Below are 22,979 nucleotides of genomic sequence, written 5' to 3'. Positions count from 1 at the left end.
TCCCACTATTATAGCCTCTCCTGCTAATTTCAGCTTTTTTTCCCCACAAGATCCCTGTTAAAGATAAAAATGTGTTCCCTGGGGGAGATGGCACCACAGACATATTAGCCTGTGTTAGTTAATTACATTAGATACATAGTTAGTTCTCTAACAGAATATCCAGACAGAAGTAGACTTAGAACATGTACTTTTTTTTTTTTTTTTTTTGCGGTACGCAGGCCTCTCACTGTTGTGGCCTCTCCCGTTGCGGAGCACAGGCTCCAGATGCGCAGGCTCAGCGGCCATGGCTCACCGGCCCAGCCGCTCCGCGGCATGTGGGACCCTCCCGGACCGGGGCACGAACCCGTGTCCCCTTCATCGGCAGGCGGACTCTCAACCACTGCGCCACCAGGGAAGCCCCTAGAACATGTACATTTTGATAGAAAGATAAAGAAGAAAATCCAAGGAGAAGAGGCAGAGTTTCAGGGAGGGCAGGCCCTAGCAGCAGGTTATCGTAGGAGACCAAGGACAGCTAAAGTGGTAGCATGGGAGCGCTGAGGGCCTCAAAAAGGAGAGTGGAGCACCAAAATCAGGTAAGGGAAGACGAAAATGGAAAGTCTACTTGCTTAATTAGACACAGAACCAATTCTGGTATTTCCAATCGAGTCAGTTAGAACAGTGCTTCCCAAATGATAAGGTGCTTATGACCTGGGGATGTTGTTAAAATGCAGATTCAAAGGCAGCAGGTCTGGCACTTCTAACAAGCTCCCTGGTGAGGCCTGTGCTGCTGCTGAGGATTGCAGTTTGAGAAGCAAGGCCAAGGTGACCAACTGTCCCATTCTGCCCAGGACTGAGGGGTTTCCTTGGACATGAGATTTTCAGTGCTAATACTGAGAAAGGCTAACTGGGACAAGTTGCTTTCTCTATATTTGCTAAATGATATAATAGCAGCATAATATCAATGGATGAAAGCCTTCATTAAGCAGCACATTTGAGGAGCTCGCTATACTAGTTAACATATTAACTAGGTTAATGGATTTTTACCTTTCTAAAGCATATGCACCTTTTCCTTTCCTAATAAGATATTCTTACCCTACCAATTTGAGTTAATTGATTAAAATGAGAGACACAAGAATAATTCTTTGATGGTTCACAGTCTTGCAAAGCCTTAGGAGCTGTTACTCTAAACAGATCACCTTATAGAAGGGATAGGAGACAGAGCTTAGGCTGTTCTAAGCCCAGCCAGACCTTGAAAAGATGGTTTTTAATATGATCCTTGGTATTAGTGGCATTCTTGCAGCTAAATGTTTCTTAGAAAAGCAAAGTGCAGAAATGAACATGAATCATAATTAGGATATGAGTTACTTGGATTTGTTATTCCAAGTTATAACATGACATACTGATGTTATGAAAAAGAAACAGAATATTCTTGTTGTTAGCTACCAGTGTAATTATTTGATCTTATAGGAAAAATTAAAGGAGTAAAAAATAATAATGTCAACCAAAAATGGCTCGAGAAAATGTCAAACTTAATTTAGGAACAGGATTAATTCAAAAAAGAAAGGTGACTCTATCCCTAACCAAATCCAAGTTTTTCTTTTTCTTGGCATTTATAGTCACTTGTCATAACTTTGTGCCACCAGGCAGTCCTGGAAGCTTTCACCTGGCAACTTGATTTAAATGAGGGAACTCATTTAAAAGAGGACAAATTTAAGGGCTTCCCTGGTGGCGCAGTGGTTGAGAGTCTGCCTGCAGATGCAGGGCATGCGGGTTCGTGCCCCGGTCCAGGAAGATCCACATGCCGCGGAGCAGCTGGGCCTGTGAGCCATGGCCGCTGAGCCTGCGCGTCCGGAGCCTGTGCTCCGCAATGGGAGAGACCACAACAGTGAGAGGCCCGCGTACCGCAAAAAACAAACAAAAAAAAGAGGACAAATTTAAGACTCACATTAGTCTATTAACTAACTTCTTGTGTGTCAGGCTCTGTTCTATGTGATTTATATTAACGATGTCATTTAATTCTTACAACGCTGGGAGGCAGGTATTATTATCCCCATATTACAGATGAGCAAACTAAGACTAAAAGTGGTTAAGTAATTGGCCCAGTGTTAAAAGGCAAAACTGGTTATAAAACCTGGTCTTGGGACTTCCCTGGTGGTGCAGTGGTTAAGAATCTGCCTGTCAATGTAGGGGACACGGGTTCGAGCCCTGGTCCGGGAAGATCCCACATGCTGTGGAGCAACTAAGCCCGTGCGCCACAACTACTGAGCCTGCGTTCTGGAGCCCGCATGCCACAGCTACTGAAGCCTGCGTGCCTAGGGGCCACGCTCTGCAACAAGAGAAACCATCACAATGAGAAGCCTGTGCCCGGCAACGAAGAGTAGCCCCTGCTTACCGCAACTAGAGAAAGCCCACGCGCAGCAACGAAGACCCAATGCAGCCAAAAATAAACAAATAAAAACAAAACAAAACAAAAAACCTGGTCTTGATGACCACTGTGCTATACTACATCTCTCTGTGAGACTCTGAATTCTGAAAAAAAACTAATATATAAGATGACGTATGGGGGGATTGGTCCCCCACATTATGCTAAGAAGTATAAATTCTTTAAGCCTAACAATAAGTGAGGAAGAGGTGAGGGGAGTTTTTTCCTGTGTTCTCTGCAGTCATTTCACTATGCTTTGCTTTATTTTACTATCTTATTAAGGGGCAAATACACAAATGAAAGAGTGCCTCAAGTATCTTGGAGGAATATTAGGAAGGTCTCTCTGTCCTCATAAGGCATGTCAGAACAGTAAGGGAATCAGTAAAGTACAGTGGTTGAGATTACAGGCTCAATAGTGTAAAATTTGGACAGAGGTTTATCTGATTAAAGACTACTTTTGAAAAAGTAAGGTAATGCTAAACAAACTTTAGAGTAGTGTTACCTACTTCCCACCTCAGTAGTGTGGGAAGTAGGGAGACAGCAAAGTTAAGACCATACAAGTAGATTTACACAAGTTACTGTCAATATTCTGGTTCTCAGTTTGGATGGTGGGTTCTCAGGTGTTTAGTACAGTATGAATTAATAAATAGATACATAAAAGAGAGCTACTTTGTATACCTCAAAAATTAGGAAGAAAGAGGAGAAAAAGAAGTAAAAGAAAGGAAGGAAAGGAAAGGAAAAGAAAAGAAGGCAGACATATTTTAATCTGCTTGTTTACATCTCTAATACCATGGCATTAGTATTTTTCTGAGAATATGTTTTTCAATATAATCTTATTTTTAATGTTTTAATAAAACAGCAATGTTTGAAGCTCTAAAAAAAAAAGGAAAGAAAAGAAAAGAAGTCAGGGGAAGGGAAAGGTCTGGTATCAGAAAAACTTGAATTCAAATCCCAGTTCTGCTACTTACTGGTTGTGATTTCTCTAGACCTCAATTTGATTATTTATAAAGTGAAACATTGTATTAGGTTAAATCATATGAAATTACTGATATTTGACCTTTTTTGCTCTACAACCTACCTCCTAGGGTTGTTGTAAAGATGAAATGAGATAATGTCCAGACCTAAGAAACATTAACGTGTTGTCTATTATTTTTTTCTTCACCTCTTGCAAATGCAAGTATTGATACCATGTCAGTATTTATTCACATGAACCTACTTCTTTCTTTAATAAGTGCCCTCCTACCTCCTTATGAAGAATTGATATAACCAATTCAAACCAAAATTAGTCTTTGGATTATACATAAATATTAATGACTTATGGGAAGTTGCAAATTATATTTTATTATTCTGATTAAAGATAGGTATTTATTAAAAATATAAACACACACACAAATATGTAATGATATGTACTTACGGCCTTGTTCTTTCTTCAGCTGACTTCCCTGTCCCTAGTATAACTGATCTTGGAAATCCATCTCCTAACAACAGAAGGATAATTTGCTCAACCTCTGGAGGTTTTCCAAAGCCTCACCTTTCCTGGTTGGAAAATGGAGAAGAATTAAATTCTACCAATACAACACTTTCCCAGGATCCTGAAACCGAGCTCTACACGATTAGCAGCGAACTGGATTTCAATATGACAAGCAACCACAGCTTCGTGTGTCTTGTCAAGTATGGAGGCTTAACAGTGTCACAGACCTTCAACTGGCAAAAATGTAAGTGATATTGTTCTGGGAAGTTTCTGCTGTGTAGAGTCTAAAAAGAAAATAACTCAGCCAGATGCGTCACAGAATTATGTATATTGACTCTGATAGTATTTTTTTGCAGTATGTTTAGACATGCAAATAAAATGATAATGACAGTATTACTATGACTTATTAAGGTCACTGTACAAGGTTTGACTATAATGTCACTAGACTTATTTTCTTTAATAAACATTCTAAAATTTAGACATCCAAGTAAGTTCTATCCATCAACTCAACATATTGGGAAGTTATTATAACAATATTGTGATTGAAAGCACTAAGAATTGTCCTCCTTTGGATTTGCTCTCTGGGCTTTGGCACTTTCATTTTGGGGGCCCCCTCCCCATGGTCCCATGATGTCAAATCATTGTCTTTTGAGGGTGAATGTACCTTTTAAGAACTACTGGTTCATTTAGAACCAAGTCGGTCATTTTTAACCAAAACCATGACCAAATAGTTTACCCTACATGTAGTAAACTTATAGAAGTTTCTTTCCCCAAGAGGTGAAATCATCTGGAAATATAAAATGGAAAAAGTTGGGCTTTTATAAATTTATGCATATTAAACCCATAATGGGTTATTACAGAAGAACTCAAATACTTGAAATACATTTGTAACTTGTTTGGCTGATTATAAGGAGCACCACCAGGCCTCTCTCAGCCCTAGCCCCACTTATAACAATATGTTTTGTGGCTGCATAGTAAAAAATTACACATCGAGCATAATTTATTATGTGTAGTATGTCTTACATCTTCCTCTTATTTTTGCTTGTAGTAGAGGAGATATTTTAGACGGTCTAGTAGTTCATCTTAGTGAATGATTTACTCTAGATCTTTCTATCTTGAGTGGATTCTTTATTTTCCTCAATAGGTAATGAGATAAAATTTTGACATGATTTTATTAATAGTACAAACTCATCTCTATCATCTTTTATGTATTCTAAAGAATTCATAAAAATGAATTTTGAATCCTATAGTAAAAAGTTTATTAATTCAGCATTCTTGTCACTTTACTGATATATAATTATTTAACCACTTTTAGATTATCATGACTAAGGTAGACAGTATTACACAAATTAGTAACAGCAGCTTCAATTATATTTTATTTTGGACATCATTTATATTTGGAATATGAGTACATATGATACTCTAGGGCAAGGGTTGACAAAAATTTTCAGAAAAGGGCCAGATAGTAAATATTTATTCTTTACAGGTCATTTGGTCTCTGGCAACAACTCAGTTCTGCTGTTATAGCATGAAAGCTGCCATAGAAAAGACAAATGAGTGACATAGCTGTGTTTTAACAAAATTTTATTTAAAAAAATAGGTGGGGGGCTTCCCTGGTGGCACAGTGGTTGAGAGTCCGCCTGCCGATGCAGGGGACACGGGTTCGTGCCCCGGTCTGGGAGGATCCCACATGCCGTGGAGCGGCTAGGCCCGTGAGCCATGGCCGCTGAGCCTGCGCGTCCGGAGCCTGTGCTCCGCAACGGGAGAGGCCACAACAGTGAGAGGCCCGCGTACCACAAAGATTAAAAAAAAAAAAAAAATTAAATAAATAAATAAATAAATAGGTGGTAAGCCAGGTTTGGCCTGTGCATGGTAGTTTGTTAACTTATAGGAAATAGAATGTAGTCCTTTATATAAAAGGATGGAGCTATTATTTCAAGATGATTTAGACTGCCCAGCTTTATCATCTTTTCCCTAGTTTGCCTTCTCTCAATTCTTCCTTCATGCTAAGGATGAGCAGTATCCCTTTTCACGATAATTGAAAACACTAGTTCTTTGTCCTATTTGGTCCACATTCACAATGACTAATGGAGAGATGATTAACAGTATGTGTTTAATCATTCTTTCTTTCATTCAGTTTTTATTAAGTAGTTATCACATACCAAGCATCTTGCTAGGCACCAGTGTTGTCTTTGTGGTCAGAGAGCTTTAAATACTTCAGATCTCATGAACTGGATGGCAAGTATCATTTAGAGTCAAAAGCAAATAATGCATTTGTGGGGGAGGTCAAGGGGTGACTGCATAAACAAACGTAAATTAGGTGTATAGTCGATAGGAATAGTTATGTCAATGTGAATAAACCTTTACTATTTAAATACCCACTCTTTACCCCAAATTTATTAATTAAACAGATTGGGTCTATGGCTCTTTTAGCCTGGGCCGGCCCAATTTGTTAACCCTTGATGTACTGGAAGATATATGTGTGTGTGTGGAAGGGGTCAATCAGAGTCCCACTCAGGCTGTCTAATGAGCTATATGTGCAGATGTCGTCACACAACTATGCACTTGGGATTTTGGGTCTGCCCTGGGGTGCCTTACCAGGTTCCTAATAGGTATCACGACAGAGCACATTTGCTGCAACTGGTTCCCCTTTCTGTCTCTTTAAACACATACCTTCTTTCCAGGCTGAGTGAGGCTTGAGGATGGATGAGGAGTGACCTCTGAGAGGAAGCCAGGAGTGAGTTGGAATTTGTGAAACATCTAGACTCCCAGGATAATAGCAAGAGCTTCTTTGTTAGTTGGGGTGTCATTCTGGTCTGCAGAGGCCAACTCTGTTAATCACTCGATGTCTCCACCCAATCTGGTGTTTTAGAGAATAATAAAAAAACGACTTTCCCTAGTCTCTAAGTAGTAGGTTCTCTATGGTCAGATGTGCATTTTATAATGATCACTGTGGTGGAATGTGTAGGAATTATTAAAGCCTAGAAAACCAGAGGCAAAGAGACCAATATAAAGGCGACTAAGTTGGAGATCAGAAAAACCTGAACGAAGGCGGTTGCTGCAGGAGATTTGGAGAAAAGCAATCAGTTGCAGGGATTTTCTCAATACAGCATAGAAAGTCAGTGGGAGCTACTGGGCAGTGAGCACAAAGGTAAGCCTCCCCTTTTATTTGGGTCACTGATGGTGCTGCCATTCACTGAAATGGGAGAATGCGGGTGGTAGATATGCTTTGGAAAGAATACATGGATACTGAATTCAATTTTAGTCAGGTGGAGATGCTGGCATCCAACCATTAGTCAACGGCTGGAAATACAAATTTGGGGCTCAGAAATGAGATCAGAAATATGGTATACAGATTTAGAAATCAGCTGGTGTTTCCAAACTTGGGTGTGGATGAGATCACCCCATGATTACCGGGGCCAGTGAGAGGAGAATGGGATCACAGATGGAGCCATGGGGAACAACGGTAGTTAAAGGACAAGAAGAGGAAGAAGAGCCTACAAAGAAAACTGAGTCACAAACAGAAACTGAAGAATGTGGTGTCATAGACGTCCCAGGAGGAAAAGTGTCAACTGGGCCGAATGCTGAGGAGAAGTCCAATAAGCTAAAGACCGAAATTTATCCCCAAGACTTGTAATCAGAAAAATGAGAAACGGTACTTTAGTAAATGCTCAATATTTATTTGTAAGCCATTCTGGAGAAATCAGAAGAGGATGAGCTGCTAATATTCCTTTTGTGTCCCTGCCCTTCTCCAGACGTTGCTAACTATTCCTCAAAGGGGTTGAAAATAAATGGTGTAGCTGCTGCTCCTGAGCGGGAGGGACTGACAGCAGTACCGCATACACCTTTCTACTCCCACCCGCATCCTTCCTAGTGTGCCCTGTCTTTTCTCTGTTCCCTGTGCTCTACAGCTGATAGCCAGTTTGTAGAGCTCTCCTTCAGGATGATCCTACCTACTACCAAGCCATATCCATGCTTGGTTCTTTGCTGGGTCTCTTCTATTCTTCCAGAAGCTCTAGGCTGTATGATGAAAAATGTGTATCTGATAATGAATGCAAAGTGGCTTCTGTAGCTTTAGGCAGCTACTGTAAGGGGTGTGTTTGTGTGTGTGTGTGTGTTAAAGAGGACACCCTAAAAGGGAGAAGGCATGACAGAGCTGGAGAAGGAAAAATAAGGTATCTCTAGAACACAATATCAATTATTAGTAGCAATACATAGTAATATCAGCTATAGAAATGAGATAGAAAGACAAGATAGCTTTTAAAGGCGTTCCTGAGAATCTTTTTTTATGCCAACTTAACTCAGCAAATGCAAAAGTTCAAATTTTCTTTTTCACATTTAATATCTGACATCTGGTATTAGTTGCCCACAAGTACGTGTCTGATGAAAGAGTTATGCAAGAAAAATGCTGGAAGCTGCATTTTGGAGAGCTGACCAGGCAAAAAAGTGAAAAATGCTTTACAGTTGTATCAATATAAGGGGCACAGAATGGGTATCAGGCAGTTGGAAACACATTAGAGCTGACACTATTCTTTTCCTTCAGCAGCCAAACCAGCCCCTTCTGCTAATCAGCTCCTGCTCTGGGCCATTATTATCCCAGTCTCAGCATGTGGGATTTCTGTGATCGTTGCAGTAACACTAACATGCCTGTCCTGCAGTAAGTAATATTGTACTATCACAACGATCTCAATTCCTGGACACCCAAACTCTACCAGTATGGGTCAGCACCCCTCCGAGGTTTTAGCCTATTTTACTCTCACTTTTGGACCAAATCTATGGAAACTTTAGTGTCTCCTTTACTTGTCTCAGCAAGTTCTGTTCATTCACTGGACAGATATTTCTTGGACACCTGCTATGTGCCTGGCACTCTACTAGGCACCGGAGTTACAAAGATGAGAGATCACTGCCCTCAAGACACATTCTAGTTTAGTCCTTTTATTTTTCCCCCAAATGTATAATATTTTCTTGGAGACACTGAGGCTTGCTAACTAAATTGAAAACATATCTGATACAAAGTGATAGTCTAATCTTTGATTTGGAATTGGAGGAAAGGCAGAATGACAAGGTTTAAGGGTAAGAATCATTTTCTTAGAGGAGGGTAAGATGCACTAATGAGATGTAGTTGAGCAACTATATGGCCACAGGTGATTTTACCAATTCTCAATTCTTCAGAATTTATTTTTGGATGAAAGATCAGGAGTGAGGAAAGAAGAGATATCTAGGATTTTTTTTCCTATGAATCTAAATTTTTGGCTTTACACATATGCTACCCTCAATCTGTAATTAAATGAAGAGGAACTGCTAGGCCAGTGCTAAGGCTATAGTCACCATGAAGGAACACCAACCTTTCTTGGAGTAGAAATCTTGTACACTGAGCAAAGAAAATTGGAAGACCAACATCTGCTGATTTCCCCAACTTTCAGCACAAAAAAATGTCAAGGCTCGAGGAAGTGACTAGAGACTCTTTGCTATGAACATCCTACCCCACGGGTAGGATAAAGAGGTCTGGTGGGCTCAAGGATGTTCTAATACAGACTGTGAACCTCTCTAGTTCAGAGTTTTTCATCCTTAGTACGATTGACTTTGGGAGCTGTAGAATTCTTTGTTTTAGGGGGCTGATCTGTGCATTGTAGGATGTTTAGCAGCATCCCTAGCCCCCACTCACCATATGCCAATAGCACCTCTTGCCCCTGTTGTGACAGCCAAAGATGTCTCTAGACATTGCACATGTCCCTGGGGGGTGATGGTGGTGGTGGCTGTGGAAATCACCCCTGGTTGAGAACCACTCCTCTAGTTCTAAGCCAGTTGAAGGTTTGCTGAAATACGTGGGCGTGATTTACGGGAAACTTACCTACCTAGATTTTTATTGCTTGTGCTTTGTCTTCAAGGACATGCTGCAAGATGGAGAGAGAGGAGGAGGAATAACGAGAGCATGGAAATGGAAAGGATTTCCCCATCTACATAGGATCTGTGGAAGGACTGGGCTGACCAGAACACCTCGAGGTATCTTCTCTACCAGTGTGGGATATGTGAGATCTTGTGCTCGTGAACAGAGTTTTCTTCCTCTCAGTACCAAATTTAAGATCTTTTACTACTACCACCACCTTTTCAAAATCCACATTCAATGTACTCTAAACAGATGGTTGGCACCTCTCTCCTTTCTCCCCACATAAAGTTTGCTTCTTGTAACCTCTTCCTTTGCCGTGCCATTCTGTCATCTTGAAATGTTCCCCTCTTGTCAGTCAACTCAGTGTCTTTCAGTATCTGTCAAACACGTGTACTATTCCTGGGCTATCTCCTTATTCTGATCACTCCTTTTTCCCTGTATCCCTCAGTACTGTTGGACACAGACTGGGGTCACTCTGTACTAATTCAGTAACATCTCATTGATCTGTCTGCCTCTTACTAACAGAGTCATCTCCCACTGACCCAATTACGGAGCCGAATTTCATAAAGAATTACCTCTCCGTGTCATTTTCTCACTTAAAAACTCAGAAGCGACCCCAGGGTCTACAGGAAAAGTTTCAGAACTTTTTACTTTCCACATTCCAGCTGATCTCTTCAACAATCTTCAGTTGTTTCTGTTGTTCTTCACACGGCAGTTTCCAAAAGCTCCATGTGAACACACTAAATGTCAATAAATGGTGTCCGAAACCTTAGATTTGATCTGATTCTACATATGATGGGGTAGTTACTATTTGTCCAAGGATGTTAAGGAAGCCTAAACACAGCATCAGCTTTTGTGAATCACACTATTAGTTTATATCAATTTTGTGCTATCCTAAAATCCCCAGGTCTTTTCAGGTAAGAGAAACATTGAGACATTAGGATCCAAAAGACTGACATCGGGACCAGGGTAAACCACTATAAATCAGTCTCCATAAACAGTTTAGTTTTGACTTGTGAAGGTTAGGGTAACAGCGGCATTAAAAAATGAGAGTCTGCAGAGTTACCTTTAAAAAGAAAGTAAGTGAACTATAATACCTGAGACTTACATAACAGGTTATGTTTTACAAACGCATTATTTCATTTCGCCGTATAAAAATCTCTGTGAGCACGATCTTTCTATCTCCGTTTTATGGGAGAGAAACCCAAGGCTGCCAGAGGTAGAGTGATCTGCCTGAAGTCAGACAAATAAGGAGGAAAACCAGGACCCAAACTCGACATCAAGCTCAGGTTCCTTTCACAGCAGCATAGCAGCCTATGCATAATTTTCCGCACAGCAGTCTCTCAGCTTCCTATCCTGCTTTCTTTTCATTTCAACTTCTTGCTCATTCTCCAGGATGCCCTTCCCACGATGTTCCCCTCAGTTCTGCAGTTACCTAGCATTTCCCTGACTTTCCTTCCATCTTAGAAGTTTTCTGCTCAGTCAGCTGATCCTTCATAATGAAGCCAGGAACCCAGTCTCCTTCACAAGTATTCTGTGGCCATCTTGCCCAGTTCAAGCAGTTCTGCCCGACCACTAGAGCAGTGCTCTCTCTAGCACGTCACTCTGCACCCTGGGTTTATTTTCATGTGCTGTGCCTTATATCCTTTACCAAATTGTAGGCTTACTGAGAAGAGCAAGCATGCCTGGTACACCTTTGTTTGCCCCACATATACGTGAGCGAGTGCCTTGATCTATAATGTTTGGTTGGTTCGTGATAGCTGGTGCTTAATATTTGCCTGATATTTCATGTAGTAAAAATTGTCAGACTTGTCCTAAATTCTCTCATAATTTAGACTTGCCTTTATGTTCTTTAGCCATCAAAATTAATATCTACAATGTTACCTCAAACTGGGAATACCCTTGTGATAAAAAATATAAACATTTTTAATGTTTTCTTCAGGTCCCACATCCATCTGAGATCGACCTCTTCTTGGAGCTTCCTCAAATGGCCAGGATTATCCCACCTCAACCTTCATGTATCTGTTCTCTAGGAGCCTCTTCAGTCCAGTGGCTTTGCTGAAAGTGACTAGAGGAGTATGATGGGGACAGAAGTAGCTATGGTGACCCTGGCCAACGATTTGGAAACACAGAATTCTTTAGGCCTGGAAGAGACATTAGTGAATACTCTTACTAATGACAAGGACATCGAAGTCCTGGAAGGTGACTTGAATTGTAAAGGCCAGGGCCAGAACCCAGATTTCCTGGCACTGGTGCTCTTTTCCTTCATCAATCCAGCTTTGTGCTATTAACTGGTATGTGTGTACACACACACACACACACACACACACACACACACACACACACACACATCAGTCAAAGTGCTTCTGGAAACAGAATTTATCCAGTATCAATCAGGTCAATTTCAGAGACTTGATCTGATGAAGGAATAGAGAAGGATGTTATGTTGTTAAAAGCAATCTAATGTTAATGTGTGGGAAGTATGGTGTATGTACACCTAGATGAGGTTAATGGAAATATTATTGGTGTTTAGCCAGCACATTTTCATTGTGTTCTCCTTTGTTGTTCTCCTACTTCTCTACTAGGTTCAGGAGGAAGTAGACCCATCTAAAACTAATTTCCTCTGACAGGTAGAATGAATGACTTATACAGTAAGTCCCCTACATATGAATGAGTTCCATTCTGAGAGCGTGTTCGTAAGTCCAATTTGTTTGTAAGTTCAACAAAGTTAGCCTAGGTACCCGACTAACACAGCGGCTATATACCGCTGATTTTACGCTTGCTTCTGGACATGCTGGGCTTGAAGTAAATATACTGTTACTACTGTACTCTATACAGTACTGTAAAGTACACAAAAGCATAATGGTGCATGCACGTGACAACGTATGCCAGACACTTGAACTAACTTACGTGATTGGACGTGCGAACACATGTTCGCATCTTCAAAAGTTTGCAACTTGTTAGTAAATGCAAACAGAATGACTTTATTTTTTGTTTTGTAAAGTAAATCAAACTTAGCAGATCATAGGTCAAACAAGAATAGATTTTGTTGAACTGTTTTTTTTTCTTTTAAAAGGAGCAACTAAAAAATAAATCAATACTATGAAAAGCCCAGATGAATGCTTCTTGATAATTCCTTGGAAAAAAGTTGGTAAGCCAAAGTAAATACTGTATTAGAGAACAAGGGCATAGCAAAATACTTAATACACACTGCTAACCTCTGTGGTTAAGACTGACACAACCAATAAACTGTTAAGGAGGAAAATGCAAACGTCTCTAAGAAAAGATTTAGCAAAAGTTGTGCATGTGTACAAACCACACACAAACTTTTTTTTCTATTTAAAATTTATGAACTAATCAATAACTTGTTCTAGAAAGTAACTGCAAATGAAAACAGCTTCATAAGTTCATTTTTGTAATAAAAATTGGCATATCTATTTTGTTACTTCAAAGACATATAAAGGAATTAAAATTTATTTTTAGTTAAATTAAAAAAAAAACAGTTCACAACTTGAATGTTGGTATGTAGGGGACTTACAACTCAAAGCAATGGTAAGGTTGGAGAGTGATAATTTGTTTAGTTCACATTGGACTGATACTCTCCTTAAATGGCTTTATGCTAGTTTAATCTCATTTGTAAAATCTTTATGAGAAGGTTCTCATTTAAAATGAGATAGGTTTTATGTATGTACAAAAGAGTAAGCTGTCTTTAGCAGAAATTGATTGAAGTAATGAAAATAGCATTCCATAGGGCTTCCTTACATTCCTAAAGTGGCTTTTCCTCCATGGTATTTCTGGATCCCTCTGACATCAGCAGAGAATTGAAAAGAAAGAAGTGGCCAACTGCTGTTCCTACATCACTTAACTCATGACTCCTCTTTCTCTGAAATTGCCTTCCATGCTCATTGGACCAGGAGTGGACGTGATTTAACCTGGGGCAATCAGACATTCTCATTTGAAAATCTGGAGTTGCACAGCAAGTTGATCAAGTTTCTCAAACGGGGCTGGATTTAAAACGTTTAATTTTGGTAGCTGTAAAGGGGCTAGATTAGTCTATATAGTCTATGGAACAGAGGTACACTTTTAAATGGTTGCTCACAGAACAAAATTACAAGAATTTAAACAAACAAACAGCTACCAAAAAAAAAAAAACACACCAGGAATTGCCACATTAGTTAAGATTCATAATCCTTGGACATGATCAAAAGGAGACCTCTAGAAGTAACCACAAAACAGTACAAACCTAAGAGACAGCTTACTTGTACTTTAAATAAATTATAGTAAATTATTGCTTATTACATTTAATAAATGTGTTACTACTATTTTTTCAAGTAGTATTTTTTACTTTTATTATTCTGATATTTTTGTGATATGAATAAAATTATTTTAAAACCAACCATCTAATTTTATAAGTTGAAGGATTTAATCTCAATGTGGTTGTGAATAGAACAATAAACAGATTGACTAAGTACCAATTTGTCAGCAATTTATGAATGGGATAATTAAGAAAAACATGCTTTTGGGAGTGTGGCAATAATATGTAAATCATGGTGAAAATGTGCTGGTGCGTATCCTTTTAACCTCTAATACCTGTTGTTAGATAATGCCCTGTGTGCCACTGCATTGTGCTATGTTTTACACACATCGTTTCATTTAATACTCATTCTGAGGTAGATACTGTTTCATTTGACAGATGAGAAAACTTGAGACTTAAAGTAAAATGGCTTGGCTGCAGGTCACATGGCTGCAAAGCTCCAGGGCTGAGATTCCAAGCCAGTTGTTCTGCCTCCAGAGCCCACGGCTTTAGCCCCTACTCTAGGCTGCTTCACAAACCCTGCTCATGTGAACAACAGTATTTTCAGAGTAGGAACCAAGAGGTCTAACCCCAAAACAAAGCACTAGCAGTTTTTTCCTCTCAGTACACTCAATTCAGTCATTCTCACCTCTCACTGAGTAAAAGTTATAATCTGCAGGGCAGCCTCCTTCTCAGGCAGCAAGCTCCTGGAGTGTAGAGACAGTGTATCTATTCTGAGTAACTCTTGTATACTATAGCAGAGATACTTGTCAGCATTACTGAGATAGGAAACAAGGTCGGTTGTTTCTTTAATAATGCTTACCTACTTCCTTTTTGTTAAGTTTTATATTATTTCAAATGGCACAGGAACCATCTTTGATTTTTATTAAGACAGAACCAAACACGGCTACACATTTAGGTCCTTACTGTTTCTAAGACTCAAGGGTGCAAGGGTTTCACAGACCATTTGCCTTACCTGGTTCCTTCCTCTCCTTCCTAGTGATCCCTACAGTACTCTTTTAAAGGGCTACAAGAATAAATTTACAACCTGTACAATTCAACTTTAATATTTTGGGAAATCTTAATTTACTATTGTATAATCCAGGGAAAAGAAATCTATATTGATCCATCAATATAGATATAATGTCAAATATATAGATCAATCAATGTAGATAAAAGTATGTACTTAAATTTAAGGATGAGTAAAGTAAGAGTACAGTAGCCCAATTCTTGGTTAAAAAAAAAAGTAAGAGCAAGTCACTGCCACTACAGATGCCCATACTTACATCTGTCAGCAGCCCAACTAACTGGCATTCAATGGACATAGCAACACAGCTTTCAACTCTCCAACGAGTTTTAAGTCCAGAGTATGTTCAGTCTTTGTCTTGTTTATCTGCTGACGAAGGGTTTCTAGGAAGACTTAGCAGTGCTTCAATCTTCTTAGCATCGGCCTTGGATTGATTTTTCTGTAAATTACTTTCAATTTCTTCAGGGAGGAGCTCAGTAAAGTGTAGTCTGGCTTTCCTGTAATCAAAGAACAAGAAGGATATATCAAGTACTGCTCTATTTCTTTGGTTTTTAGAGAGAATTTTTTTTAGAAAGATAGTGTTTGTCTTATACTCCCTTACAACTTGTGAGCAAACATTGCTCCTTGCACTTCAAATACAATGACTTTCTTCTCTCTCCTAACCTGTTCCACTTACAAGCCAGCTAGGAGTCTCACATTACCATCGTGGACATTGCCAGCAGTAGCTCTGATCCTTAAGATATTCCAGAGTTCTCGAAGGGGTGGCATGCAGTTGCTGAATGAAGCACCCTGAACTAAGGTGTGAGCCTCAAACCAATCTGTCCTCTTGCCCTCAGGGCCCAGAGGGGATGTGAAACACCCTGCCACTCTGTTAAACTCTGTTGACAGACCTTGTGGGACATGCACAAAGGTTACAACATTGGTAATCTCAGTACGGAAAAGTCACATAGGGCAATACTACATACGTGTATTTACTAGGAGTTAAAAAATCGAATTTCCAAATAACAGATCAGTTCTTTCTCCAAGTCAAGTATTAGTGTCTTCCTGTCTTTAAGTGATTATCAGGGTCACCTATGACTTTCTTCTCAACTCTTCATAACCAGATTTGACCATATCTTCTTTCATAGCTCTATGGAAAATACAGCCAATGTTCTGTATTTTCTGCTCACTATGTCAATTTTCTAGATTCTCACTTTGTTGATTTCTCTATACTGTAGTTATTTTCAAGCAAAGAAGCAGACATATAAAAGGTTCTTAACTATTTATTAACTGTCCTCAGAAATACCACATATATATATTATATATATATATAAATATATAAATAACCTATACACTTCTGACACTATTTCCTTCTGCCAAAATATTCTTTCATTTCTATAATTCCAGTTGTTGTTTTTACCCATTCTTGAGGTTTTCCATCTCTAAATAACTGACCAACTTCTCTAGTTTTTTTTTTCTGGTTTCCTTTTTTTCTGATTGGAATACAATTATTATTTGTTCATATTTTTCCAAATGTTAATTCTTCTATAACTTCCTATATCAGATTCAAATAACCAGATATTTTCCTTACTTTTCCAACTCCTTTCTCAAAGATTCCTTTTTTAAAAAGAAGTCTCTTAGGACACCTAAAGGGCTAGAAATAAGCTAATGCTTTCATGCTTTTAGCTCTCCATAATATCAAATTATATATATGATGGCATTCAGAATTTTAAGTACTTTATCCTAGAACCTAGAGAGCAGCATATCTCACTCACCTTCTTACTATGGAAAGAAGACAGAACAAAACAAACATATGTTGAACACTGTGGTGTGATTCTTCCCTTAGAACAGCTGAGAAAACTGAGGGCTTGAAGTTAAGGAAAACATCTACTGTCACAGAATTAATTAATAGTCTAGCTGGGATTTAAGGTTTGTTTTCAAGGTTTCATTGGCTCTAAAATCAATGCTTTTTCTCCTATAGCACCTGTTCTTGGAAAACAGATCTACAGATATTAAGAATTTCTGTGTGTGTGTGTGTGTGTGTGTGTGTGTGTGGCACAAATGGAAGTTTCCAATAAAAACATGGTAAAAAGAAGACTGCTTATCTACCAAACCACCAAAGTAGCAGCAGCAGATGTCATCTTAGTGGCCAGGAAGCAGAACCATGAGAATCATTTGTACCAAAGTGCTAGATGGCAGCCTATTATGATGATCTTAAAAAGAATTAGCATGAAGTCTGCTATTGCTGGACCCCAAGGAGTGACTAGATAAACAGGTGACAGTCTGTATCCTTCTCAGTGGCATCTAGTCCATGAACAGCCACTATATCTACCTAATGCCTATTGTGTCCACAGCAAGAAGTAAAATCTTTGAATGTGGAGGCCTAACATGCTCTGTATTGTTCATAGATGTATGTGTAAACAAGGATATCATCTTTTAAATAAAGCTCACTCATTGCTGTTTACTTCCTTTAGATAATTTCTATGCAGTCAAAAACACAGGAAAAGAAAAAATATGCAACCAAATGAGATTTACAACATTTTAACTTAAAAAAAAATGTATCTAAGGAAAGATTCTCAATTAGTGTCTTTCTGTTTTCCATTCTCCTTAATTAAAAAGATTAAAAGACCAGGTAAGATGCCAGGTGAAGGACTCAGTAAACAGAAACTCTGTGAATTGAGCGGCAATTTAGAGTACTTATTTCAGAGGGCACCACTGTCCACGGATAGGAAAGCCAGACACCCCCCTGGTCTTAACATGCTCCTTACCGCTCTTCCAGTTTCAGCTCCTGGAGTGCTTTTCGATCCTTCTGTTTTCTCTCCTGAACTGTCTCACCACAGTACTTCTGAAGTGCCATCAACAGGCTTCCTATAGGAGTGCTGAGGGGGAGGCAGAGGGAATGCTTAGGAGAAAGAGCTGTTAACCACGCGAAACATGAGTGTCTCTGCTAAGGCGCGAGCAGCACCAAACGAGCCACTTGCTCACTGACAGGTACAGGAACATTTGATAATTAAAGTGTCCTTGTCAAATAAAAAAATATTAAGATAATTTCCTTCCTGGTCTGAACAATAGGAAAAACAATCATTGCAACTTCCTAAATTTAACTGGTATAAAAACAACAGGTCTATAAATTGGCTCTGATTTTTATCATGAGTGATAAATAAACCGGGAAAAAATACATTTATGACAAGTTCTAGTAAATAGCTTTATACTGAAGGTTTCTCAGAAATGAAATTAATACCAGGAATGGTGCCAGAGCCCCTTAAGGGACAAGAAATGTGAAGGGTATTGAGGGAAGGATGCTACTGGCTTTTGGGGCTGAAGCTGCCAAAACATCCTAAAATTCAAGAGTCTGGCACAACTGTCTCACCAGAATGCCAACAGTTACCCATTGAGAAACTGATTTAGATAATAATTATTACAGTAATGAAGAGGGTTTGGGTCATGTTTTCAAAGAGAAGGAGTTTTTGACTCTGACACAACTTAAATTCCTTCTGGTTACAACTTAAGTTGTAACCACATTTTAAAAATTATTTTTGCTAGGTGGAAATGTTCATTGATGATGAATGAATAAAGAAAATGTGGTACTGTATATACAATGGAATATTATGCAGTCCAAAAAGGAAGATCCTGTCACATGCTGCAACATGGATAAACCTTCAGGACATTATGCTAAGCGAAACAGGCCAGTTACAAAAGGAAAAATATTGTATGATTCCACTAATAAGAAGCACCTAGAGTAGTCAAAATCACAGAAACAGAAAGTAGAAAGGTGGTTGCCAGAGGCTCTGGGGTGGGAGAAAGGAGAATTAGTGTTTAGGTACAGAGTTTCAGTTTTGCAAGATGAAAAAGTTCTAGAGATCTGTTGCACAACAATGTGAATACAGGTAACACTACTGAACTGTACAATTTAAAGTGGTTAAGATGGTAATTTTTATGTTATGTGTTTTTTTTACCTCAACAAAAAAATATTTTTGCGGCTAATTTCAGCAATTTTTCCCTTCAAACCAAGCTGGTATATTAACAATACAACAAAAACATCAGCAATAGATTATAATATGTTGAATTTTAAACGTTTTTTAATTTAAAAAAAAAAGAATCCATAAAGTTACAGTGTTTCCTCCCCAAAGTGGGGTAGAAAAAGGGAGGGTAAGGGAGAAATAACTCTTCTATTCAGATAAATGCCAACTAATAAAAACAGAAGAAATGACAGAACTAGCAAATCAACATTTTGCAACTTTTACAATAACTGATTACATTAGGGATCATCAATGGATCATTGAAACCACTAGAAGAAAGACATCTGGAGAACGGGCTATTTACACAGTCTCACCCCACAGATTCCTTATTAAGCACAATGGCAAAAAGATACCCTTGCAGTGGAGAAATTTAGTAGATACCAAATGTGGCAGGCAGAAGTCTAAAATAGCCCCCCAAAATTTCCTGCCCTAATTTCTCAACTATGAGTAAATGATGAACTATTATGCCCATGATTAAATTGTTACATGGCAAAATGGATTTTACAGATGTAATTAAGGTTACTGATCAGTTGAATCTGAGTTAATCAAAAAAGAGATTATCTGGGTGAACCCTCTGCAAGGAGAGAGTTTTTTCCAGTTGGTGGCAGAATGGAAGTCAGAGAGATTAAAAGTCTGAGAAGGATTCAACATGCTGGTTGCTGGTTTGAACATGGAGGGGGCACGTTAGAAGGAATGTGGATGTCTCTAGGAACAAGGTGGTGCCTGACAGCCAGCCAGCCAGGAAACGGGGACTTCAGGCCTACAGCCACAGGGTTCTGTCAACAACCTGAATTTTATAGAAACACATTCTTCCCACAGAGCCTCCAGGTAAGAACCTGCCTGGACAACACTTTGATTTTGGTCTTCTGAAATACTAAGCAGAGAACCCATCTGTGCCTACCCAGACTTCTGACCTACAGAAAAGTGATACTGGGTTGGCCAAAAAGTTCGTTTGCATTTTTCTGTAAGATGTTATGGAAAAACCTGAACAAACTTTTTGACCAACCCCATATAATAAATGTGTGGTGTTTAAAGCTTCTGAGTTTGTAGTGATTTGTTACACAGCAACAGAAAACTAATACACCAAGTTAACATCACTTACAATGGGTGACATAATATGTCTCTTGATGTGATACACTGAGAAGGACACAACCTCACCTATGTTGTATTCTTGGTGAAAACATTAAACCTAAATCTAATCATGAGGGGATAATCAAACAAAATTGAGAAATATTCTGGGCAAAAAAAGGCAGTGGAACTGTTTTAGCTTAAAGGAATCTAAAGAGACATAACAACGAAATGCAACAATTAGATCCTGGATTTTAAAAAATTATATATATATGACATTATTGTAATAACTGAGGAATTTTGAATATGGACCCTATCTTAAATAGTATTCAGTCAATCAATGCTAAATTATTTATTGTGGTAACTGTACTGTGATATCATTGGAGAATGTTCTTCATCCTGGGAAATACATGCTGATGTATTTAGGGCTGAAGAATTATGAGGTCTAAAATACTTTAAATGGTTTAACCAAAAGAAAAAAATAGAAAAGGAAATATACACATGTCCCACACATAAACAGAGAGGTAGAAAACAAATATGGAAAAATGTTAACAACTGGTGAATCTGAGTAAAGGGTTATATGGGTGTTCAATGTTCAATTCACTCATGTTTTCTACAGGTTTGAAATGTTTCAAAGTAAAAAGTTGGAGAAGAAAATTCTTAACGTTTATTAAACTATACAAACAAAATCTAACCCCAAATTTTTTATAGAATGTGCTTGTTAACTGTTTCTTATTCCTTTTTCCTGCTACTTATAAGTACCTTTGCTCAAACCTCAAATAGTTTCAGGTGTTAGAGATATTTAACAGTTTTTATCCGGTGAAAACTAGAAGTAAAATCAAAAACTGGGGTACAATCAGAATTGGACAGTCAAAGCTACTGCTAATACAAGACTAGAGACCTTTTATAGGCTCTAAGTATTAAATTTGCTCTTTAGAAATGATTGCAATTTTTAACAGAGAAGGCATTAAATTATATTAATTTAGAATCAAACCATGTTAACACTTACCCCAGCAAGGCTCCAATTATGCCACCAGCTACCAAGCCATGCAGGCCTAAGTTTATCCTAAAAAGACTTCCAGTGATAGCTATTTTAAAAGAAACAAACAAAGGGCAATATTAAATCACCTTTAAACACCAGAGTTCCATTTAAAAATGTTCCTCCATAAGAAGGACATAAATCTCCAAATAAGCTTTTTGAACCCAACATTAATATACCACCACAACCTAGATTTCCTGAATCTAAAATGCCAATACAGCCAGCTTCTCATCCACTCTGCAGGTTCAAATGAAGAAACGTTCCTTTTACAAACAGAATTGCTCAGTTGGTTCTATGGACCCAGCCTCTTCTCATTATGCTTCATTTTTGCCAACCTCGCCTTAAAAATCTGTTATTTCTTCACTTCCACGTCTTTCATTTGTTCCTTCTTTAAGGAAAGTTTTCCCCAAATAATTAACAAAACCTTCACTAGAGCCTGCAGTTCATGTCCTCCCCCAGCCTCACCTTTCTGTACTGCTACGCTACACCTCTCAAGCAGGCCTGCAAGTGGGCAGTTGGCCTACAACGCCACCTGGTGGCCGGGGCATAGGTCCTCTTTCCTTCCCACTAAGACTGTACACCCAAGATGTCCATTCATTTTCCTCTTTCACTACGTACAAACACAACGAATGACACTTCAGGTGGTAACAATTTTAAAATTAACATTTGAGGTTTATAGTTCTTATTTAAGTACTTATTTAATTTAAATATTCATTGTTTTAACTTTTCTAAATTTTAAAAATTTTTCAAGTGATGATATGAAGTTGTTTGTAATATCCTATTATTATTATTTTATAGACTATGCATTTACAGCATCCAGCATACCCAGTTATCCAATTCTTTAACTTTTTTTTTTAATATTTTGGCTGTGCTGCGCAGCATGTGGGATCATAGTTCCCTGACTAGGGATCAAAACCCACGCTCCCTACATTGGAAGTGCAGAGTCTTAACTACTGGACCGCCAGGGAAGTCCCCGTCTTTTCTAAATTTTTAAATTAACAAGAACAAAAATCACCTTTAATTCCATTATCCAGAGACAGCAAAAAATTTGGTCTTTTTTTCTAGGCTTCTTTTCCAAACAAAATATTTTTTAAAAACCTATTAGAATAGCCAAACTCTGGAACACTGACAACATCAAATGCTGGTGAGGATGTGAAGCAATAGAAACTTGCATTCATTCCTGGTGGGAATGCAGAATGGTAATGTTACTTTGTAAGACTGGTAGTTTCTTATAAAACTAACGTACTCTTACTATACCATCCAGCAATGACACAAGAGTTGAAAACTTTTGTCTACAAATACCTGCACACAGGTGTTTATAGCAACTGTGTTCATAATCATCAAAACATGGAAGCAACCAAGATGTCCTCAACAGGTGATGGAAAAATAAACTGTCGTACATCCAGACAATAGAGCATTATTCAGCGCTAAATAGAAATGAGCTATCAACCGCTAAATAGAAATGAGCTATCAACTCATGAAAAGACATGGAGGAATCTTAAATGCATATTATTAAATAAAAGAAGCCAAACCGAAAAAGCTACATATTGTATGATTCCAACTATACAACATTTTGGAAAAGACAAAACTATGGAGATAGTTAAAAAGATCAATGGTGGCCAGGGGTTGAGGGTGGAGCATGGGGATCAATAGGCAGAGCACGGATTTTTAGAGGGGAAAATACTTTTTATGATATCATAATGGTGGACATATGTCATTATACATTTCCCCAAACCCACAGAATGTAAAACACCAAGTGTGAACCCTAAGGTAAACAGGACTTTGGGTGATGAT

The 22,979-nt window shown here is 38.5% G+C and overlaps 2 protein-coding genes across 6 annotated transcripts in view; one reads left to right on the top strand and one right to left on the bottom strand.

Annotated features, from left to right (window-relative positions):
* CD80 (CD80 molecule) overlaps positions 1-14,221 on the top strand; it is a 25,833-nt gene extending 11,612 nt beyond the window's left edge. For 2 of the 5 annotated variants that reach the window (XM_030857354.2, XM_060298114.1), the window contains exons 4-7: positions 3,835-4,116; positions 8,416-8,529; positions 9,761-9,875; positions 11,702-14,221. In XM_030857354.2, the coding sequence (XP_030713214.1) occupies positions 3,835-4,116; positions 8,416-8,529; positions 9,761-9,837 (473 nt within the window). In that variant the 3' untranslated portion in view covers positions 9,838-9,875; positions 11,702-14,221. Of the gene's footprint in view, positions 1-3,834; positions 4,117-8,415; positions 8,530-9,760; positions 10,054-10,284; positions 10,298-11,701 lie in introns of those variants that run through there. The other 3 variants (XM_030857361.2, XM_060298116.1, XM_060298115.1) reach the window with 3 other exon arrangements.
* Positions 12,118-22,979, bottom strand: part of TIMMDC1 (translocase of inner mitochondrial membrane domain containing 1) — a 27,027-nt gene continuing 16,165 nt past the window's right edge. The window contains exons 5-7 of the mRNA XM_030857371.3: positions 21,156-21,234; positions 17,828-17,938; positions 12,118-15,577 (exon numbers count right to left, since the gene is read on the bottom strand). Of these exons, the coding sequence (XP_030713231.1) occupies positions 15,427-15,577; positions 17,828-17,938; positions 21,156-21,234 (341 nt within the window). The 3' untranslated portion in view covers positions 12,118-15,426. The remainder of the gene's footprint in view (positions 15,578-17,827; positions 17,939-21,155; positions 21,235-22,979) is intronic.

This window comes from Globicephala melas, chromosome 4 (assembly GCF_963455315.2).
Source record: "Globicephala melas chromosome 4, mGloMel1.2, whole genome shotgun sequence".
Lineage (NCBI taxonomy): Eukaryota > Metazoa > Chordata > Mammalia > Artiodactyla > Delphinidae > Globicephala > Globicephala melas.
Note: the sequence above shows the minus strand (reverse complement) of the source record. Positions and strands in the feature narration are given on the sequence as shown.